Source organism: Poecilia mexicana, unplaced genomic scaffold, assembly GCF_051168715.1.
Source record: "Poecilia mexicana isolate PSO_F unplaced genomic scaffold, ASM5116871v1 scaffold_5, whole genome shotgun sequence".
Lineage (NCBI taxonomy): Eukaryota > Metazoa > Chordata > Actinopteri > Cyprinodontiformes > Poeciliidae > Poecilia > Poecilia mexicana.
In genome coordinates, this window is record NW_028263374.1 from 21,600,853 (window position 1) to 21,623,269 (window position 22,417).

The 22,417-nt window shown below is 37.5% G+C and overlaps 1 protein-coding gene across 2 annotated transcripts in view; it reads right to left on the reverse strand.

Moving 5' to 3' along the window:
* Positions 1 to 3,971: 3,971 nt before the first annotated feature.
* Positions 3,972 to 22,417, reverse strand: part of ppp1r16b (protein phosphatase 1, regulatory subunit 16B) — an 85,629-nt gene continuing 67,183 nt past the window's right edge. For both annotated transcript variants that reach the window (XM_014997650.2, XM_088005741.1), the window contains exons 5-11: positions 20,574 to 20,677; positions 13,150 to 13,274; positions 8,840 to 8,968; positions 8,677 to 8,752; positions 8,361 to 8,490; positions 8,092 to 8,227; positions 3,972 to 7,193 (exon numbers count right to left, since the gene is read on the reverse strand). In XM_014997650.2, coding sequence (XP_014853136.2) covers positions 6,720 to 7,193; positions 8,092 to 8,227; positions 8,361 to 8,490; positions 8,677 to 8,752; positions 8,840 to 8,968; positions 13,150 to 13,274; positions 20,574 to 20,677 — 1,174 coding nt within the window. In that variant the 3' untranslated portion in view covers positions 3,972 to 6,719. The remainder of the gene's footprint in view (positions 7,194 to 8,091; positions 8,228 to 8,360; positions 8,491 to 8,676; positions 8,753 to 8,839; positions 8,969 to 13,149; positions 13,275 to 20,573; positions 20,678 to 22,417) is intronic.

A 22,417-nucleotide genomic window follows, 5' to 3' on the forward strand; every position in this document is an offset into this window, starting at 1 on the left:
CACAGGCAAAATGTTTATGGAGAAGAACATGGGGGAGAATGTGGGAATATGAGCAGCCCGTGAGCTGTGGTCAATGCCCCAATGATGTCATTTTGTACAGTTTTCTCAAAATCTCTTGGCATATTTGTTTGCTGCCCGATCCAGTTGACACTCTTCTTTCACTATTGAACAAGACAAGGTATTGTTCATACATACAATACTTTGTCTTTAAGACAAAGTATTGAAGACAATACTCCCCAGTTTTGGCTCCCGACCTGTGAAGAGCACTTCTGAAGCACAACTACACAGGGCCTGCATAATGGCACATTCAGGTTGGGGAGGAGGGCCAGTTCATGTTTTGGGATAGTATTTTTGTTTATTTTTTTCTCAGTTTATAAGTCAGAACCTTAAGAACCTTGTCTTCGAGGCAGTACCTGGGTATATCAATTTGCAGCTTGCCACCTTGCCTACTACTACAGTCTTATCACGGATTGTAAATGGTGATTGAGATGTTGTTGGCGGAAAATCCATGGGTTTATCAATAAATGCGATCAAATCATTTGCATTTCAAAAAACAGGGAAGTACTGTGCAGTGTCGGAAAATAATGCGCAGTAACCATGACTGACACCCCAGTCAAACATGGTCACTGACTATGGTGTTGCAAGGGAGCTCCCTTAGGGACCTTTATAACATTCAATGAAAGCAACCTGCAAGTCGAATGCTGAAGAGAAGTGAGTAGCTGATGCGTCAACATGTGACTTAGAGGGAACCTGACCAAGCATCCATATATGACTAGTAGGGAGTAAGAATGTGTTGTGTAAGAACTGATTAATGCTACGCCAATAGAGAAAGGGCTTTAGTACATTGGAAATGGCCAGTTAAATAATTGTAAATGTCTCAATTTTACCATGTACTGCAATCATGTTTTGAAAATTATATAGACAAAAGTGACCACAGCTTGCACACACTGAGTTGTCGTCAAATGAAAAGAGGCTAACAGTAAATTGAAAGTAAATATTTTGGAGAGAAGAGGCAGGCATGCAGGAAATGGCCGCAGATCAGGAATTGAACCTTAGACAACCACATTGAGGACTATAACCTCTGCACATGTTGCACATTCTGTACCAGCTGATCCACACAGCATCCTCTGCTTGGTAAGACTGTTAACGGTGGGAAGCTCATTTGGTAAAATCCAGACCTAAAAATTACACTTCTAACTATAAAGTTCAACTTTAATAAATCTCCTCACGCATAGCGAAGGCTGATGTTTATAACTGCATTATATTTAGGTTTTTCTCAAGGATAATTTATGCAGTCCACTGTTCTCCAATTTTACCCTCAAGGTTTTATAAGTTCCTCTTTATTTCCCACTGAACTGTGTTATGTGGTCGTAGTCTTGTTAATCCTCTGCCTGGCAGGTTTCATAACTCTTTCAGAGTAACATTCATCCTCATCCAACCTTCTGTTTTTTTTTTTTTCCAATTTTACAGAGTAATAATGTTTAAGATACAAATGTGATAAGGAAAAGAAAACAAAATCTTTCAAAAAACCACATTGTTTGAATAATTTATAAACACCAAACTGCCGAAAAAGTTTATTTATTTATTCTTTTTACTGCCAGTGGTTCATTTCATAACTATTTACTGCAAACAAAAGGGAAATAAGTTCATAACTGTTTATGATGATTCCAGCCTATGAATAATGCATTTAGCTGTTGGCCTAAATGCGCCAGATTTAAAGATGATTGTGGTCATAACATGCTGACACAGGATGGTAGGTCATTGTGGTTGCTCCTCTGTTTTCTTTGGCATGCAATTTCTAAACACCAGCAACCTCATGACGTCTTGAAACAGACAAGTTTACACATGATGTCTGTGCTATACTGTTTACTGTACTAATGAACTCCTTGGTTTGATTTTGGCAATAATACCAGAATTGTTGGGCAGCTAAAATTCCCAGTAAAATGATATATATATATATATATATATATATATATATATATATATATATATATATATATATATATATATATATTTTTTTTTTTTTTTTAATCAAGGGGGAAGATGTGTTAGGTTCAAGTTTTGACCAGATTTCATTTACCAGACGTTTTGGCTAATTTACAGAAAAATAAACTGCTGGACACCGTTCCTATGGGACATTCTTCTACTCTACTAAAACACTGATAATATCAGGAGTTCTTTTTCCTTTGTATCCTTCTTGATCTTGATTTTCTGTTTCAACACAGAACTACAAACATGTCTACTTTCATTTTTGCCTGTTATTTTTGTAGTTGTGCCTAGACAACATGCAAGAAATACAACAGCAGTAAATCCAAGTTACATAAAAACTGTAATTGATTCAACTTCAATCAAATTTTCAAACAACGCCTTCAAAACTAAAAATTGTGGTGCAGTATATTTCTCATACATCATATGTATATATACAAGATACAATTATTTTGTCATTTTCTTTTATAGTTAATAGAATTATGCAATATAAGTATGACTTTTTGGTGCAGCAAAACACACATTCAACCCTATCTCTGATACTCTAGTGCCAGATTAAGTGTCATATTTTATAGAAATGTAGACAGCAGCTCTGCTAACATTAAATTCAAATAGTTCAAAGGAAAAAAATAAAGTCAGGATTACCAAAAATTATTAGAATAGAAAAAAAAACAGCTAAAAAATTTACAGAAAAATAATATTAAAATTTGCAAAAAATAACCAAAATTGATAAACTAGTGCAGAGAAATGTCAGGATGTCTTTCTCAACTAGAATTAACAGTGAGGGGAAATGGAGGGATTTTAATTGAACAACAGTCTGAGTTGGTCAAACTGACAAACGTAGGCGATTTCACAGATATGTAGGAAACACCCAAAGGCCTCTGGCACCTCTGATTTTGGGTCTGGATCTGAAAATGTTCAACGGTGTCTGGTTTCTACCATTGCTTAGTTGTAGGCTTCGCTGCAACACATCTGTGAGCGTTTCTCTGTCTTCTTTCAGCATCCCTCCCTTTATAAAACCCCAATGAATGGTTGGTATGCTTTTGTAACGCTGCTTCTGGATTCAATCCTTGCTTTTCAATGAAGCGGACAGAAGAACCGGGATCAGAGCCAGCTGGCCTGGATTCAGTATTGCTTAGGCACATTAGCAAAGACAGGCAACATGAGGGAGGTTAATGCAGTCCAGAACCCGAGGTTTCAGCACCATTGTTCTCCACTCAGTCTTTATGTTGTGCGTACACTTACTGTCCACTGAGAGGGCTACAGATGAAAGGGGATTTCTCTGTTCATTTGCTCTAACAACATCACAGACTGTAAGCTGATATAGATGTTTGACAAATGAGTTTTTTTTTTCTTCCATTGCTTCCTTTATTCAAATCCTTGAGCTGCCTGAAAGGCCTCTGTTTAATGAGCGTATACTGTCACACTCATTTACAACTAGTGGCAGAAGCACAAAGACTGAAAACAAAAACAGAAATGTTTACACGTGTTGTTTTCAACCATCCATGTCATTTCCCTCTGCAGTCAAACCATCACGATTCTGAGCTATTATTTCTGTACTCATGTTGTAGTAAAACTGATTGGGAGGATCATTTTGGATTTTTTTTTCTCTATAAAGTGTCTTGAGAAAAAAATAGCTGGGAATTGGCAATAGGTAGATTGATAGATGAACTGAATTAAATTGGAATAGAGGATGTTCAGAAAAAAGATGAAAAGAGAAATCATTAAATGAGCGGCCAACGTTTGGCGAAGACCCCAACAGCTGTGTGTAAAGAAAAGAGACCCAATCACTGCTTGTTGCACAACAGAAGACCGTTGTAGAGTGGATAATGCTGGCATCTAAGGGTGAAAACTACAGATATGTTTATAAAAAGTACTATTTATAAATACTATTTTAACCTAATGCTAGAAGAAAACAAATACTATTTTAACCTAATGCTAGAAGAAAACCTAATTGACTTTTTTTTTTACCATTTCAGACACCATTTAAAGTTCTCAAAATATACAATTTATTCAAAATATGTTAATGCAGCCATCAATATATTCCAGGAATTACAAAATCAGTAGTTTTTGTTCACCATTTCATCCTTAAAGACAACAGGGATTACAGGAAAGAACAAGCATTAATTCATGGACAGTTTAACAGATTCTGACCCCTTTCTTCTTATATCGCTTTATAAAGTCAAAACTCAGACTGAGTTTTAAAAAAATAATACGTGTACTCAGTTTAACAGTTTTGAGAAGCTCAAGCGCCATTGTATCTCAGGTGACATACATTTTAGGCAATGATATTCAATCTACAGTCACTAAAAACAAAATTACTTTTAGAACAATCCAATTTTAAAAAAAAAGAAAAGAAGAAGCTTTGTTGAATCAAAAAAAATGATTCAGATTGACTGATTTCTTTTAAAAAACAAACAGGCCTAAAAAATTTAACGTTTTAGATAATCCAAAGAAATCGATCTCAGGTTTGAGGGCCAACTAGGTGCATGCAACAGATTTATAACTACTGGATGACTTAAAAAAAGGGAGCTAGAATGTTTTCTGCATTCCAACCATGAATGTGCACATTGTTTATTAAGACAGGTGACTGTATCAGTTCCCCAACAGCAACAACACAGACATGTAAAGGCAAACCATGAAAACAGTTCCAGGAACACTGACACAAACATATTTAAGCACTCATCTGTACACTTATAGAACACTGTACAGGTAATTATAATGGAGAAAACAAAAGAGCATCATGGGTAAACGTAATAAAAAGGGGTGGCCATGACAGACAAACTAATCCTTAATTCTCCAAACCTTAATGCATTTTGTTTTCAACTCATCAAAGAGTCTTTGGCACAATCGAAACAGAGAGGTTGTAGGAAATCAAAAGGATTAGTCAAGCATGTTTGGAAATACAGTTTCTGAGAAGTAAGTAAGAAGGGTGGTACTATTTTTAAGTTTACTGTGAATATGACCTTTCAACAGCTTTTCATCATTGTGTTGGCAACACACACCGATGTGTGTTCATGAAACCCACATACTTAAACCAATACATATTAGTTCATGTTTCTTTTTAGCAGTTTCATAAATTATAAAAAATAAGCTGAAAATACTTTTTATTTTCAAAAGAACATTATAGAACAAAGATGATAGACATCTGCTTTATTTTGTATCTGAAAAGTCAGGTACAAAACAATCAACTCTATAAAGGTGAAAAATGGAAAAGAGGCGAAATGACCAGCATCTAGTGACATCGCCACCATGTTGACAGTTATTGAACCGTATACAAATAAATCACGCAAAAGAAATTTGGCATTATTTATGGAAATTTAAAAAAAACAAACACTGTTTGGTCTTCCAGTGGTAGCATATATTCATGTACCATCTGATAGATGGATACATGCTTGTTATGTGGAGAAGGGCAAGGACTGTATTTCCAAAAATGCTGCACTATTCCTTTACTTTCACGTCTTATTTTAACTAGAAAGTTGGCATTTTGAATTTGAGCCATTATAGGGAGTTCTAATGACAGCATTGGCTTTTGAAAACTCTTACAGTAATTTACAACAATCTCTAATAACAAAAATACAATAACTGGCAGACAGAGGAGCCACACAATGGCTACCAGAAAAAAAACGATAAAAACAAATAACACTGTTATTCGTTGAGACACAAACAGAACCCCACCCTAACGAGACAAGTTTGTATTTAACAACATGTACAGACGTCGGGCATCGCATCAACTTATGTCTTTTCATCATCTGATTGATTTTTTGTTTCTTTCCGTGTCAAAAGGTGCTCATCTCATACTGCATTCACACTCTCCACATATCCAAATAATAAATACACTCAACTTTAAAGAGCCATAATGTTTTTACACATTAATCTCATAAATAAGGAAATGTACAGCAACCAAGTTTGTTTAAATGATCTATGGGGGTGAGCACAAAGTGGATTATAGAAAATACACAGCATGATCTGTCAGTTGAGGGGTCATATAAGAGGACGGTGAAGTGTAGCCAACATGTTAGTCTGACATTTTTAAACAGTGCAGGTGATTTATGTTTGTTATCCACTGTGAAATACACTTTTTCCATTAGTCAACACTGTTTTCTGGTATTTATTCCCTTTAACAGTTTAAATGCAAACGAGACTTAAAGACGTCATGCTACGTTTCGCTGTTCCTCAACAACCTTCCTTTAACCCTCCAGCAGATTCCTTCCTGCACATTCAGAAATGACAAAAACTAGTGAAAACATCAGAGTGATGCAGCTGAACTGTGAATTTGTCCTGCATGAAAATGTTTGACCTGATAGCAATCAGTTTACTGAAAAAAATAAAAATAAATAACAAAAGGAGCCGTTTCCAGCTCAGTTTGAGGGCGGAACATGCATCATGTTGGGGAATTTCTCTACTCCACTGCATCAAGATTTTTGATATGATTAAAAAAAAAAATGCCCAACCTTGGTGAATCTACCAAAGTACTCAGGCCCATTGAACCAGTTTCTCCTGTACCTCTGAACTTCATCCAAACAACTCAACTTTGCTCTTTTCCTGCTTTGAGCAGGATCTCTCTGACAGCAGGAGAACTTGCACAGAATGGAAGTGCGACTTTTCTGGACCGAGTTTAAAGTGGACAGAGAACAGGATGTCAAAAACAGGATTACTCTTTGTTTTCTTCCTTCCTCTCCTCCTTTCCTCTTTACTTTTTCTGTTTTGTCAACAGTCACATGATCAAGAGGCTACGACACGCAGCAGCAGGTCCGCGCCTTCGGCTGCTCCTCCTCCAAGGGCTGTTTGAATTTGAGGAGGGGAGGATCGCCGCTGGCTGGCGTGTAGTAAACTGCGTTGCCGTTGGAAGAGACCAGTGGCATCCGAGGGTCCTCAGAGTAAAATTTGGCATCAGAGAAGGAGTCTGTGGAGCCGTTGCCAAGGTGGCCGTTGAACAAAGGGTGATTCAACAGTTTGGCTGCTGCCCTCTGCTTCTTTAACTCAGACAACGTCTGAGGGCGCTCCTTCGGCGCAACGTCCTCCTGCGAAGGCTGGGAAGTGACGGCCGTGCCCTGACTGGGCGTCGGTGTGCTGCCGTTGGAGGGCGGTTGAGGTGGCGTGGACGTTGTGGTTGTGATGAGGCCATTCTGTTTGCCACTGCCATCTTTGAGGATGGCGGGTGTCTTGGGCTTGTCTGGCAGCTCCACAGCTACAACAGGCTTTACCTGCAGAATGTCGATAATGGTTACTGTGATCCCTCTGCAGTTTAGTGCCATTTAGTCTATTCACACCCCTTGAGCTTTTTCATATTTCATTTCGTTGCAGCCATAAACATTGCCTGATAGACCAACATAATGATGAGGTGGAAAGACAGAGATATGGTTTTCCACATTTTGTAAAACCAAAGTTGAAAAAAAAATGCTATTTTGTTCTGGACTTGCTTTAATCTAAGCCATTCCTTTGTAGCTCTGACTCTATCTATGGTTGCTGTCCTGCTAAAAGTCAACCTCCTCTCCATATGAAAATCTCCAAATCAAACACAGATGAACATAATTTCCTAATTAGGTTACTTCTGAATGGTTGCACCAGATTTTATTTAGCTGTGTCAGAACAAAGGGGGATAAATGCAAGTGCCCACCACATTTTTCAGATTTTCATGTTTCAAAAATCAACAATTTTTCTTCGGACACAATTATGCACTTGATCTTGTCCAGAGGAAGTCAACTAAAAATACTAGAAATCCATTTTATTATGTATTTTTTTATTTCTACAAGGTACTTATTTTGTAGAAAATGTAGCTATTCATAAAACGTTTTAAAAAGAGACATAAAATACAAATATTTTAAGCGACCATGGTTCATGTTTATTAACATAACATTTTTGCGCACCTTGCAGAAAATTCCCCTTCGGTTCATGACTGAGTATTTTTAGCATGTTTTGTTTTTCCATTGTGGGTTTCCTCCTGTGTGGCTGTTGGAGGAAGTCTTTATCTCTTGACATACCAACAGTCAACCTGACATTTATGACAGATGTTTATCCTTTTTGGCGTTTTAAAATCACTAATTTTAGCATGAGGGAAAAATGCACCACAATAATTAGCTTCTTAGTGGAACAACTTCCCACCTGATTATTCTCCTGATCAGACTCTTTCTCCTTCTCCTCCTCCTCTCTTCCTCCCCTCCACACAATGGCCTCAGTTTCGTACTCCTTGCGACACAAGTTGTGTCTGTCTGACAAACTAGCTCGCCGCACCACTTTTCTGTAAACACAGACGAAGTTACAATAAATAAAATTAAAAAAAAACAAACAGAAAGTCATGCTTATCTTCCATCTAAAATCAAACCCAAACCATGCAGTAGCAGGCTTTAGAACCAGCAGAGGGCAGTACTCACCCACGACTGCCTGCGCTGGAGGTTCTCCTGCACAGTGAGGTCTTGTGTTTGAGCTGAGACTTCATGATGGAGTCATGCTTGTGTTTCAGGTCCAGCAGGATGGCTCTGAACTCCTCATCCTCACACAGATCTTAAGAAGCAAGGATGAAGCACACTGTATGTCAGCTGCATGAGATTAGTTAAGATTAATGCAACAAACAACAAGGAAAAGTGTTAGCGTTCCTTAAAACTTTTAAACCAGTTCCTAGTGTGAATAGATCCTTTATCTAAAGCATAAGGAAGTCCCTGCAGGGATGATTTGTCTTCTTTAACATACCGATGGGTGTCTCCTCTAGGAAGGTCTTAGCACTGAGACTTGCTCCTTGTGACACCAGCAGCTCTGCCACATGCATCTGAAACAACCACCACAGGAGTAAATGCTACTGACGGCTCAATGTGAACACTCATCGTCTTCATGCTTCTTGCTGTGTTTGCTTTACCTGACCCCAGCAGGCTGCCGCATGAAGAGGCTGCCATCCATCAGAGTCCCTCAGGTCCACTCGAGCCCCCGCCTCCAGCAGCAGCAGCTCTGCAGCCTGAACGTAGCCGTTTGCTGCTGCGATGTGGAGCTGCAAAGACGGATTATGGATAATTGTGAAATTTCTGTCAAGTGACTTGGATATGCAGCTGATTTGCTCTGGTGTTTATACATTGTGGAATAAAATCCCACGCACAAAGATTGTTGCAAACTAATCGCTGCAACAGAGTTTTCAATGGACCACCCAAAAAGATATCAAAAGGCTCTATAATCGGTGTTGAGTAAAGCAAAAAAAGTTAAATCAGTTACTGTTAGGAGCTTATCTGTGGTTGTTATGTTTCCTGTTTTGCTGGTTGCTATCAGGGATCACTAAAAGATCCATTGAATTCAAAACTCTTCTCATCAGACATTAAAAAAAAAAACATTTTATAGGCATGCAAAAATGTTCGGAAACGATGTGAAGATTAGATTTCAGCTGAAAATAGGTACAGTAAGTCTGTTGTTTGCTTCATTTAATATCAAAAGTTTGTTCACATGGACGAGTAAAATTTGTTCAAAAATTGAACGGTTGAAAGTCATGCCTGCAAAGAAGAGAATAGTAGGAAGTTGGCATATAATCTCCAGAAGGTTTCCAGTGCTTTTAATACAAATAACATGCGTATTTTCTTTGATGCGCCAAGAGGCTGACCCAAATCTGTTTATTCATTTCAAAACACCAAAAAAAACATGGAAGAATATTAAACTAAACCGTTTGGGTTTTTAAGAGAACTGAATTCAGAATTGGTTTATTTAAGATAACACAATTAAAACATTTTTTTCGGTTTTTCTATTCAGAGTTTGTTGTCCTCTGCAGGTGGCCTCACCTATGCCACCTATGCAGGATCAGCTGGTACTATGGGAACAACATGTAAAGCTGACAGAGACATAAAATCTCTGTTGGTTTGTTTTTGTGTGTGTATAGATGTCATATCTCTGACATACAGACTCACAGATAAAAGTACTTAACATCTTCAAGGGATAAGCAAAGCTGCACTTTAGAGCCCTTTTCTATACACCAGAGGGGGAAAGTCTAATTTGACCTTACAGATCCTGCTTTTGGATTTGCAATGTCTGTACATGGATATGCTAAACCTGTAATAAGACACAATATCAAGAACACACAATGTAATTTAGTCACTACTTGCCAACGTGCATGTAAAATAGAAAATTTAAAAGCAAGTTTTTTCTTTAGACTTTTTATTGTATTTTTGTCCCGAGTATCAACTCAGGCTTAGCTCATTTCAAACCTGCACTGGAGTTATCCTAAATATCCTAAAGCAGCACCTGGTGGTATTGAGAAATACCATGTAGTTGAAAAGGGCAAACAGAAGCATGTGAGGAATGTTGGGGTCATCCAGTTCATGGAGAGCTGATCTCTGTCTGCTTTTAGGAATATTGGCCGATGCAGCGAGCGACTGAGACCTTCTGTTTCAAGGAGGCTTATAGAGAGTTTATTATAATCGGAATGAAAAAACACAGGTGATCTGTTATGAACTGCACAGGAAACAGAGATTTCAGGCTCACAAGAGAAGAGCAGATTAGATTATGTGTGGTAGTCATTATTCTCATCTCATTCACTAGGATTCTTCCTGTTTGAAGGAGGTGGTTCCTCTCCACTGTCACCACATGCTTGCTCAGGCTGAAGGATTACAAAGTGAAAGGCTCAAAGAAATTAGCTGGGCTTCCTTTGGTTTGCTTTACCAACAGGCAATACAAGGATTTGTTGCATAAAATGTAACGTGATCTGATTAAATGACTCAGTTGTTCTGCAATTATTTGGACTGATTTGAGTTGAACTTGTCTGGTAAAGTGCTTTCAGATGACCTTTAGTGTGAATTAGCTTTTCATAAATGATTGATGTAAATTATGCTTTTAGTGGAAAAAAGAAGTTAATATTTTAAAATATGCTCTGAAAAATAGCAAATGCAGTCTGCCATTTTCTTTTCTCCTGCTTAATTTTACTTCTTGCACAGAAAAGTTAAAACTTGCTGAATATCCACAATCCATAATTTCTGCTGGGTGTGTAGCACTTACCCAAAGATTAAGGGTTACCTTGATTCATGTTTGTAAAGTAGTGATCTAACCCTGTAATTTTGATTCGTAATCAGAAAATGGTTTATAGAAGTGGAAATGCATTCATGGATCTCTATTTTACACTTAATCAGCATCATTTATTCACAAATCTATTGAGTGCAGAGTGATTCTGCACATGAAAGCCAGTTAGCAGGTCCCAGTGATCATTAATGGTTACATAAAATAACTTAATAAAGTCTTTGTGGCTCCACAAGGAGCCCTGAAAAATCTTTAAATATCTCAAGCTGTTTAGTGTTTAAGGAGTTGCCAAGAATGTGGAATTGCCTCAAATCTAATAATCAACAAGATAACATGTTTGTTATGCTGGCATGGGTGGATACGAAAGTGCTCTAATTAGCATCAAAAGGTCTTACAAGTGTAAGCCTTTTCCAGCATCCTTTGAATTGTAAAACGCAGTAGTTTTTCTGCCCAAAGAAAACAAGATTCAGATTAATACTGCTCATATGGTGGACTCCAAACAAAACAGAAATGTCGCCCTCGGGTTGCCACCAAATGTTCCTCTGCAGCTATTCTAGTCTTTCCAAAAGGTTTTGAGTGTCTATGTATGAATTTTTGGACAATTTTCTTTAAGAGCATTTGTGAAGTCAGACACTGATGTTGGATGAGAAGGTATGACTTGCAGTCTCTGCACTAATTCATCCAAAAGGTCCTCTGTCGAGTTGAGATTAGGACTCTGGGCGGACCAGTCAAAGTCCTCCGCGCCACACTGGAACATCCATGTCTTTGTGGAAGTTCATCCTTGTTTTAGCCATGTCAGACCACAAGACATGAACATCACTACTGCTTAAAAACAATCAACACAAAATGTATTTCACTGAAGAGCAAAAGATTACCGTTACATAACATCGTAACCATTTTCCGTTTTTTCTCCCGTCTTTCCTGCCAGTGATTTTAATAAGGTATGCTCCATTTTGCTTCATCATGCTCAAAAAAGATTAATAGGATGCAAGGCAAAGGGATGAGGAGGTCCAACAGACAATCTGTAGTAAGTATACAAAGCTTAACAAGGTTATTTCGGGATACTACCTTACTTCGCTATTTCCACCCAGTGATCCGTCACCATGTTTCCACATCGCAGCTAAATCCCTGATACGTAATGAAGACTTTATTTAAGTCCCTGACATTACATCCCTCTTAGGAAATTAAACGTAGATGATTCTTTTCATGCCCTTTTCAGTGCATCACTGCACTGATCTGCTATGTTGGGGAAGCAGTTAATTCAGTGCACCTCTTAATACTGAAAAACTGATTTAATGAGTAAATAAAGCTTTTTCAGTCTTTATGTCAGAGCACACTTTCTGTAAATGGCTGAGCTAGCAGAACGAGTACTGTCAAACTCTGTTCCAAAGAATCTGTAAGTTATTAATACACATAACAAGAATGTGAGCAAAAATGGCCAGTTTTATAATACATTAACATTAATTTGTTTTATGCTGAATTGAAATGGTCTTACATTGATTATTGACATGCATAGCTTTTTAATGCACCAATTATTGCTTCAAGCTTCTTTATATTGCTGATGTTCACCACAAGATAACCAGTGTATCTGTAGAGGATTTCAAATCTCAGCTGATTCGCCTTAAGAAGGTTTTAATGAGCCTCTAATGCCTGATTAGCTCGGAAGGTTTTACAGCCTCCTGAGGCAACGCTGTTGAGAATATAATCTTGAAAAGGTTAACACGTAAAGAAGAAATTCACAGAATATTTATACGTATTTTTCTAATCGTCTCTCTGTTGAAGTCCTGTGTGGAGAACTCAATTTGCGTCGGCAACCAAATGATTCACATTTTCTTCAAAACGACAGATTTACAGATCTGTTTTTTGGTTGTACTTCAGACAGTCTTTGCTTTGCTTATTTTATTTTTTTGCTTGGTGCTTATTGGACTATCAGTGTTAGGGAACTTGGATGTGTAACAGCATTAAAGTACAAAGTAAATGTAAAGAAAAAATAGTCTGAACAAAAGCTTAGGACAAAATGTCTGCTCTAACAGAGGTATAGCTGCACAATATTAGGAAACATATTTATGGGTTGATGATGTCAGTTACTATTATCCCATCTCACTCTTCTTTTCCTAGAAAGATCCATTTCAAAGAGAAACCCTCACAGCCAACCTGTTATGCCTTTGAGCAACTTCTTACCAGTGTGGCTCCCTGAGAGTCCTGTTGGTTGACCTCGTCTCCTACTCTCATCATCTCCTGGATGTCTCCCATCATCTTCCTCTCTGTGGACGCCCGTGTCTCATTGATCATCTCCTGAGTGATGCCTGTGCAAATTGCAAACAGAAGCATGCTTAATAAAACCAGGAAAATGTTACCCTCCAAGCACAGCAGCTATGATTGGCAGTAACATGTTTTTAAATTAACACAGGATGTTTCTGCAAGCATAAGAAATTGCTCCAGGCCAAATTAAACTGATTTAAAGAGACAGCAACACGCTCTACTTTTTAATGTGGTGCAGGGATGATGGCATAAATGAGTAAACTGTTTACAAAGAGAGGATAATATGAAAAAAAAAAGGCTTTTAGTTTGAATATTCAAACAAGATTTTACTTTAAGACATGGGTGCATTATTGCCTTTCATTGGGGAAGTGTATGGAAGACAAACCTGCCTAAAATAGCATTCGCTCCAGAAATAAAAAGCAGAAGCCAACAGGTGTCACCTGACCATGCATAGTTTACTGTCAGGGTCTCAGCTCTATGACCTTTTCCATGACACGGACTTGCAGAAGCCCATCCACTCATCTGAGGATCCACCTTCCTACCGAACGGATTTAAAGATAACCCTCTAGTTTATTTCACACTCTTGGCTGCAGCAGGAACCCGCATAAGACTCAGTGAGTGATTGTGAGGAAAGCTTGACTGAATTCACAATCGGAGTCTCAGCGAGAGAAGCATATAAATCAGTGCTTTTTGTTGGTTTCATGTTCCCTCACATTTTTCTTCTTTTGTATTTTCACTTGTACTTGAATTGAAATCTTTCTCTTTAGTAATGTCACAAATTCTGCATACCTGTTGAGTGATTTGGCCTTTATGAGCCACAGCTTGAAGAAAAGAGAAATCTTTTCACTCAAGTAATAAAAGAGGAAACTAAATTCAAGGACGAATAATGAAAACACAGCGGCTTATAAAAGAAATCTGGTTTTTGTTCCTCATGGAATGAGATTGTTGTAAATACATCTACATGATGGGAGAAAATATTTGGATTTTGCCTTTGATTTTGGTCCAACAGTTTCCACTACATCCACAGTCTGCAAAAAACAAAAACTCTGCACTGACAATCTGACTATAGTTGTATACAATCAGGCTTTTTATTGAAAAATTATAATATTTTGGTTAATTATCTTGTTAAAGATTCAATATATATTTCATTCACATTGGTACCACTTCTTCCCAGTTTACCTAAATGATGCACAAATATCACAGTGGAATCACCTAAACTTATATACCAATATATCAATACTCTGTTGGCACCGAAGAAGATTCGCTCACCTCATCATGCTGAGTGCTTTAACTGTCAGCAGTCCGACCGTTTTCTAATTAATTCAGCAGGGTTCTTATACACCAGATGGTGAAGCAATCAATACATTTGGACAAAAAAACAAACAAACAAAAAAAAAAAAAGGTGTCAGACAATAAGTAACTCTCTCTATCCTTGTGCTGTAGCACAATGTAAATGTTAAATCCTTCACTGAGACAAAGATGGACTATGCAAAATGACGGCCAACTTTAAATCATGCACACATTACATAGATTTGATTTGGCTGAATTTGATCCATATCTTCGAGCTTAGATAAAAGTAACACAACCTTACAGGGTAAGATAAGAAAACAGTGTGACAGTACATTAAATATAATGTATACATATGTGCAAGCAGTCCAGTGCCAGGAGTGAAACATTACTGCTATGAGACTCACAACACTTGAAAAATACGATCTGATAGCACTGCTGCCTTGCAGCCAGAAGGTCCTGGGTTTTAATCTTGGACTGGTATCGTTTTGCATAGAGTCTGCATGTTCTCCATGTGCATGCATGGGTTCTGTCCTTGTACTGTGGCTTCCTCCCACAGTCCAAAAATCATGACTATTAGAGCAACTGGTCTCTCTAAGTTGACACACTTGGGGATCAGTGTGTGTGTGCATGGTTGTGGCTCTTTATTGCTCTGTGATGGACTGGTGACCTATCCTGAATGCCTCTCGCCCAATGACTGTTGGATGTAGGCACAACCCACAACCCTGCAAGGATAAACGATATAGACAGTTGGGTGGACAGTTATGTGGTCAAGCACTTTGGTGGAAAACCCCGTAAGAGATCCAGTAACTATTGTCAGCCCATATTGTGTCTCAAACATAAGATACATGTCTTTACAGCTACACATCTTTTGTGTATTTGATAAAAATGTGACTTGTTGATGCCAGATAAAATTTAATTGAGGAAGAACCAAACCACTCAAGTTGTTTGTGTTGTGGCCGGTCAAAAGGACTATGTCTTCCTCGCAAACAGGTAGAGAGATTGCCTCATTATCACTGCGACTCATTGCAGATCATCTCTTCTCTACAGGGGGAGGATCAAGGCAGAGTCGGATCAGTCGATGCTGCATATTAAGCGCTCTGTGTGTTGGGGACAGGCTGTGTGTGTCTGCCTGTCCCCGCAGTGTCTCTGTAGATAGAAGTCTTATTCCCCACCGCTGTGCAGAGAACATTACAAGAGCAATTAGCAGAGCTGGACTCCCTTTGATCAGTGTAATAATCATTCTTCTCACCTACTGTACCGCTATCTGCATTCTGCAGCTCCACTGATCCTTTTGTACGCTGAGAAGCTCATTTTCGAGTGTGTGTTCACCCTCTTCAGACCCCCAGTTTGTTTGTACTTCCATCACTGGCTCCAAACCAGGATCTAGCCAACACAAGGTGGCATCATGTGCCCCATTTATACGGTTAACAGAAAACCAAAGCTATTAACCTTGCTCTTGTTTGCAAGACAGAGCTTATCATAACAGAGTTTTTCTTGACCTTTAATTATCTGAGGGAATATGAAGAAGATTTATGATGCTCCAGCATCCTCCTGCCTCCACACAGTGATGTTTAGCACCAACCAGCCCAGTGATTCATTTACTTGGATGCTGAAGGGCACCTTTGCATCCTTTACAAGCATGCAAACAAGCTAAACAACTTCCCACAGACCTAAATATATTAAGTCATGGTAAAAAAGAAAGTACACTCTATTTATTTTGAGTGTATCCAGGGGTTTTCCCCAAAAATTTTTAATTATGTTTTGGTGAAGTCTGAGATGTGCAGTTCTGCACACTTGGTTTTGGATTTTAATAATATCAAAGCCTAGAGAAGATCCGATAATTTATACATTAAAAGCACAGAACTGACAGAGGGATGACATCTCTTTTTAGTATGACTGTATATCACATAAAAGACACTGGTGTTAGAAAATGAGCAAAAAAAGGAGCCGAGGTTCAAAGAAAAACTGAAAAATCTTTAAAAAGCTTGAGGATTACATGAAAATCTCATTTCCTGGAGGCAGTATACAGTATAAAGAAGTTCAAGGTAGCTTGCTTTTCACCCATAGAAGTAACTGACATTCAGTCTCAAAGTTTATGTCCTTGGTGGCCTTCATTGGTTTAATTTAAATTTCAGTGTAGAAGCACATGAAACGTTAAGCTTTCATCACTTTGCAATGTCAACTAAGATGGTCCTTTCCACCTCTTTTCAGAGCAAACCAACATGTTTCCCTTCAGATTTTAGCAGTCCGCTCTGGAGATGTGATTCCTGCCACATTTCTTACAGTTCTAATCATTGTGTGTGTGAATAAATAAATTTGGGTCTCTGTTTGTGGCAGTCTAAGTTGATTTAATTTTTTTAATTACTGCTATACATATGTGCTTTATGCAAGTGCAGTATGAAAGCCAGATTATAGTATTCAAATGCACTTAGGGAGAAGGACCTCGCAGGTTTGGCTACAAGTTCACCTGGCTTGATGAAAGTAAAATTGAAGTGTTTAGCTATAATAACCATCATCACATTTGGAGGGAAGAGGGAGATTCTTACAACCCAAGAACATTATAATGTGTGAGCATTTTGCTGCAGGGATGGCAGCAAAACAGTCAGTAAAACTCAATCAGACCAGTTCTCTCTGGAGGAACAGGACAAAATTCCAGAAAAGAAACACAATATCCAAAACATCTCGCCCAAGTCATATATAAAGGATATTCTTTCTTTACATCACCACCTCCAAAGGTTCCTCAGTCGTCCCCAGAACAGAACCAGCCTTCTTTACCAAGCTGCTGAGCATTTTTAAGTCCCTGGTTCTACTGCTGCTGCTCTAACAGATGATAGCAGAAGATATTACACTCTCCACAACAGACTTATAGAAGGCATGCAGCATCTTGCTGCAGACATGGAAGGATCTAAGCTTACCAAGAAGTAAAGTCTGCTCCATCTCTAAGACAACTTGTTGCATATCCACTCCGGTCCGTTTTCCAAGTGAACACCAAAGTATTTATACTCCTCCACCAACTTTCCATGATGGAAATGGAGCTCGACATACTCATGTTCCTGAAATCTACAGTCATCTCCTTTGTTTTGTTCACATTTAAAATAAGGTGATTGTTCCCACACCATGCCACAGAGTGCGCCACCAACTCTCTGTAGTCAGCTTCTTGATAATTTCTGACAGACCTGATGAATGCAGAGTCATCTGAGTATTTCTACAGATCACAGGAATCTGTTTTGTACCGGACGTCTGACATATACAGCGTGAAAAGGAATGATGGGAGTACAGTCCCCTGTGACGCTCCTGCATTTCTGACAACCTGCTTCATTTATTAACCACCAGACATTGTGGCATCGTGGGAATTAATATAATCCTAGCTAATGCAAAACAGGAAATGCTTAATCTGATTTAATGTTGGTAAGAAAAAGGTTATGTGTCTTTAGATGTAGTTTACATAAATATCTAGCAATAGAAAAATAAGAATTCCTGACAGACAATCTCAAAATGTATTGCCCTTCAAGCACTAAGATTCCTCTGTTACAACAATGCTTGTAAAGGTCAAATATCCAAATATCTTCAAGTCAGTTTGTGGAGAAAGACAAAGACATTCAGAGATCCTCTTTGGAAGAGGAAACACTTTTCCCTCACGCCCTATTACTGCAGTAAATACAACACAACGCCATATCCTGTTTACACAAACTCCACATTTGCAAGTATTGAAAAAAAAAATTATTCAGTGTTTACTGGACTTTAAAGGCCAACTATTTCCTGGCGGGTGGCAGGAACTTCCTGCAATCTCCGTTCCTCCAGCAGATGCTCCTCGTTCTGGTCAAGTCCAGCAAGCAACCCAATGGGCTTATTTTTGCTCATTAAACTTGCAAAACTCAGCCAGATTGCTAATATATCTACAAAAATGCTAATCTGCTCTTCCAGTGGATTATATTTCAGCAAATAACATGCATCCAGTCTTAAATGCAAAAAAAAAAAATCACTGCCAACAAGATTTTCTTCCTTTACCAGCTGTAGTCACACATGGCAGTCTGTAAATGTCACTATTTACCCAAGAATAAACTAAAACATTGACAAGCCCTTATGTGGATTTTACTCCAAGCTAAATACAGCCATATCTCGCCAAAGCACATATTTGAAACACATCACACGCCCCCACTCCTTCATTCTTGCTGATCTGCAGTCTGTTTTGTCAGCACTGCTCTCCTTGAGCTCTCTCTCACTAATATCACAGACAAACTGCGCCGGCTGCAGCTGTTTACTGTGCCGCAGCATGAATATACAGCCTCCTAATCTGCATCCCATCGAGAGAGAGAGAGAGAGACAGAACACGTGAGCAGTGAATATATTAGGAGTTTACCCAGAGAGCTGGTCCTAAATCTGAGCGAGACTCTTAAAAGCTGAGTGTGGTCTCAACTCTGCTGCTGGTTTTCTCTGCAATATGTACCTGTGCAGCCCAGAGCAGGAGGAGTGTAAAAATTACTTCAAGCTGCAACACATGCTGACTGCGTCCTGTATAAATTGCAGATTTTTATATATATATATCTATATATATTATATATATATATATATATATATATATAGATATATATATATATTTATATATATATATATATAGATATATATATATATATATATATATATATATATATATATATATATATATATATATATATATATATATATATATATATATATATATATATATATATATATATATATATATAAACATGAATAAAGAGTAAGTAACTGATGGGAAAAAAGGAAAAACAAAATTAAAGGAAGTAATTTAACTTCAAAGTATAATAAAAAACAAGGCGGATGTTGGAGATAACATCAACAGTCTAAACATTTTCCATTTGAGTACTGTTTTGAAGTCTTCTGAAAGTTACAGAAAAATATTTTCCATCAGAGATATTTAAACTTGTTTAAAATCATTAAGGCTATTTCAACATCTCCTACTGGGTGTTTTCTGCAGACTCCATCTTTGGGGATTAACGGCTCCCTTCAGATTATAGCTCTGTGATAAATACAAGCACACACACTTTCTTCATGGCACACTATTGGAGGCATATGGTAATTACACACGGGGGATATTAAAATGAATCAACTCACATCGATACACGGATGGTGTGAACGCTTTAAATAGAGCCACTATGAAGAGAAACAGTTTTGGGGATTTGATCTTCATGCAGATGTTTTCACATTTTTACATCAATAAAAGTTGATCCATTGCATAATGAGATACTTGACACTTTATTTAGAAGCATGATCCACTCACATGCTGTGAATATGAAAGGACATCAATAATTTAGCTTTACCAGTATTTTAGAATTTTTAATATGCAACGTTTTCAAATTCGTTTTGTCCTTTTTTGATTTAATCCCTATATCTTTTGACTGTTCTTTAATTCTTGTATCTCTCCATTTCTATTTATGTGTTTCTGCAAATTACTCAATATTAGTTCATTTGTTTCCAGCCATTGTTTCAGGGATAACAAGACTATGTATCATTCTTCTTATAAAAAGCCTTGAAGTTGTTTAGTACTAAGGTTTAAGTTATTTAGTAAAAAATCTAGGTTTTTAATCCTATTCCCCAAAGATAAATAACTATACTTAATTACAAATCTGCAGTGATGGTATGAGAGACTTTTTATCCAGTATTTTTAAGCTTATTCCTTCCTTCTGTTGGAATGACCTTACAGCAAAGTTATTTAATTTTTTAAATCTTTTTCATAATTTTAACGTCATTTTCTTTCCTTCTGTCTTTCTATTTTCTTTGAACTTAAAACTGCTTAGAGTAGAAATTACACAAACCAAAGAAAATAGAAGACATCATCTCAGTATTTAATATTACTTCAGCAATAAGAGGATTAGTTGATGAATTATTGCAGTTAAAAAAAAAATTAGTAAGATCATCCTAAACATTAAAATTATGGTATTTTACACGATTACATAATCCTGTGCAGTCTATTCAAACCACTAATTCTAGCCAGACTCAAAAATGAGTCTCTGCTTCAGATTCTCCATCTTTTTTTCATTTCCACGCCCTACCTCTGTTGGCCATGGCCGTCTCTATGATGTCCAGCGTCGGGTCGTCCTCACACAGGTCATAGGGCATGTTTCCGTCTGAGTTGACTGCCAGAAGATCTGCACCACTGTAGGAAATGAGCAGATGAATATTTAAACCAATATATAATATTCATTTGCAAAATATACTGTGTGGATTAAACACTAAAAACGGTTTAATATATTAATGAAAGCTTCAGCTGTGATAAACGTTCTCCACAGGTGAGTTAAAAAATGCTGAAAGCTCATCGTCACACTGACCTAAAAAGTAAGAAAAGAAATAATTTGATGACAAAAATTATATTAAATAACATCAATAATATAAATACATACATACATACATACAATGATAAAACAGATATTTGCTCAGTAGTCATATATAAGCTTTATTACAGCTTTCCGTCTTCATAAACAGAAACAATGTGGGTGTGATTAGTTTACTCTCATTTCTCTGATGTTACTTTTTGTGCCTGTGCATATCTTGACGTTATATCTTCATTAAGCTGTAATTAAAGCCTAATAAAAGCCATCTCATTAAGTCCTGATTAAAAATGTCAACGTGTGAGTCACACTATCCCGGCCATTCACGGTTAATTTAGCTGACGAAGACAGGAGCTTGTGTCAGCGCTACTGGATTATTAAAAGCATTTTCATAATAAAGATGGACGGCAAGTCAATCAGTGACTGTTCTTCTATGACATCATGTCCAAGGACAGGACAGAACTCATCGATATATATGGCAAGTGTGTCCTCTTTTGTTTTGTTTTTTTTAAATACAAATCACACACTTCTGCCACAAATTGATCCTTTTATTTTGTGTGTTGGTCTCCTTTTTCATGAATATCCTATTTTTCATCACGTTATTAAAGTGGGATTGCAATTTCCTCCACTGCTAGATGCATTACCATCCATGTTGGTACCATACACTGGCTCCACAGTGAAGCCAGTGTAATTTTTTTAGACAGAAAATTGTCCTTTTTCCTACAAGGAAGTCACGGGAAATCAATTCAGGCTCCAAAAAATTGCTTTTTTGTTATCCACAGCTGCATATAAACCTAAAAACACACAAGCCTAAAAATGTACCAGTGCTGATATTTTCTTCGTGGGCCTTGTGAATCCCGGCCTTCCCTTACAGCAATTATTGCTTCTGCAAGTTCAGATTCAAACTGATTAAAAATCTCTTTGGATTTTCTCTTCCACTTGAAGACATAAAACTAGTAATGGGTGACACTAACCCAAGATGTTGTTATTGAATTTATTGCAAACACAATAAAAGTAATGATTAAAAAAAAAAAAGCTTCACAAAATCTGATCTAAAATAAAACTCACCTATTATCAAACAGTAATGTAGCTCAACTGCCAAACAGCAATTACTTACAGCTACATTAAACCAATACAGAAAAATAATAATAATCCGATTCCTACGGTCAGTTTTGGAGGTTATTGAGTTTTTTTTTTTGTTAGAATCAGAAGATGATTCATTCTTATTACAATTTTTTTATTTCAAAGCAATTATAACTGATGCAATAACTGCGCATCCCGAGCAGAAACCTAATGTGTAAATCCCTGAAGCTACCTACATTCACTATATCTAGTAAGTATTCACCTCCGTATACCTCCTTATCTTGTTGCTGCTCTGTCATGTGTATCTTAGTTCCTTGTTGCTATTGTGGCTCACACACCTGGCTCATTCGAAAGTCAGGATTCCTACATAGATTCCAAAAGCATCGTTGTTGTGCGATTTTTCTTCTGTATTTGAGCTCAAATCAGGCACCTTTCCTGTATTTTACTGGTGGTTGAGGGGCTTCTCCAGTATGTACCCTTTGTAG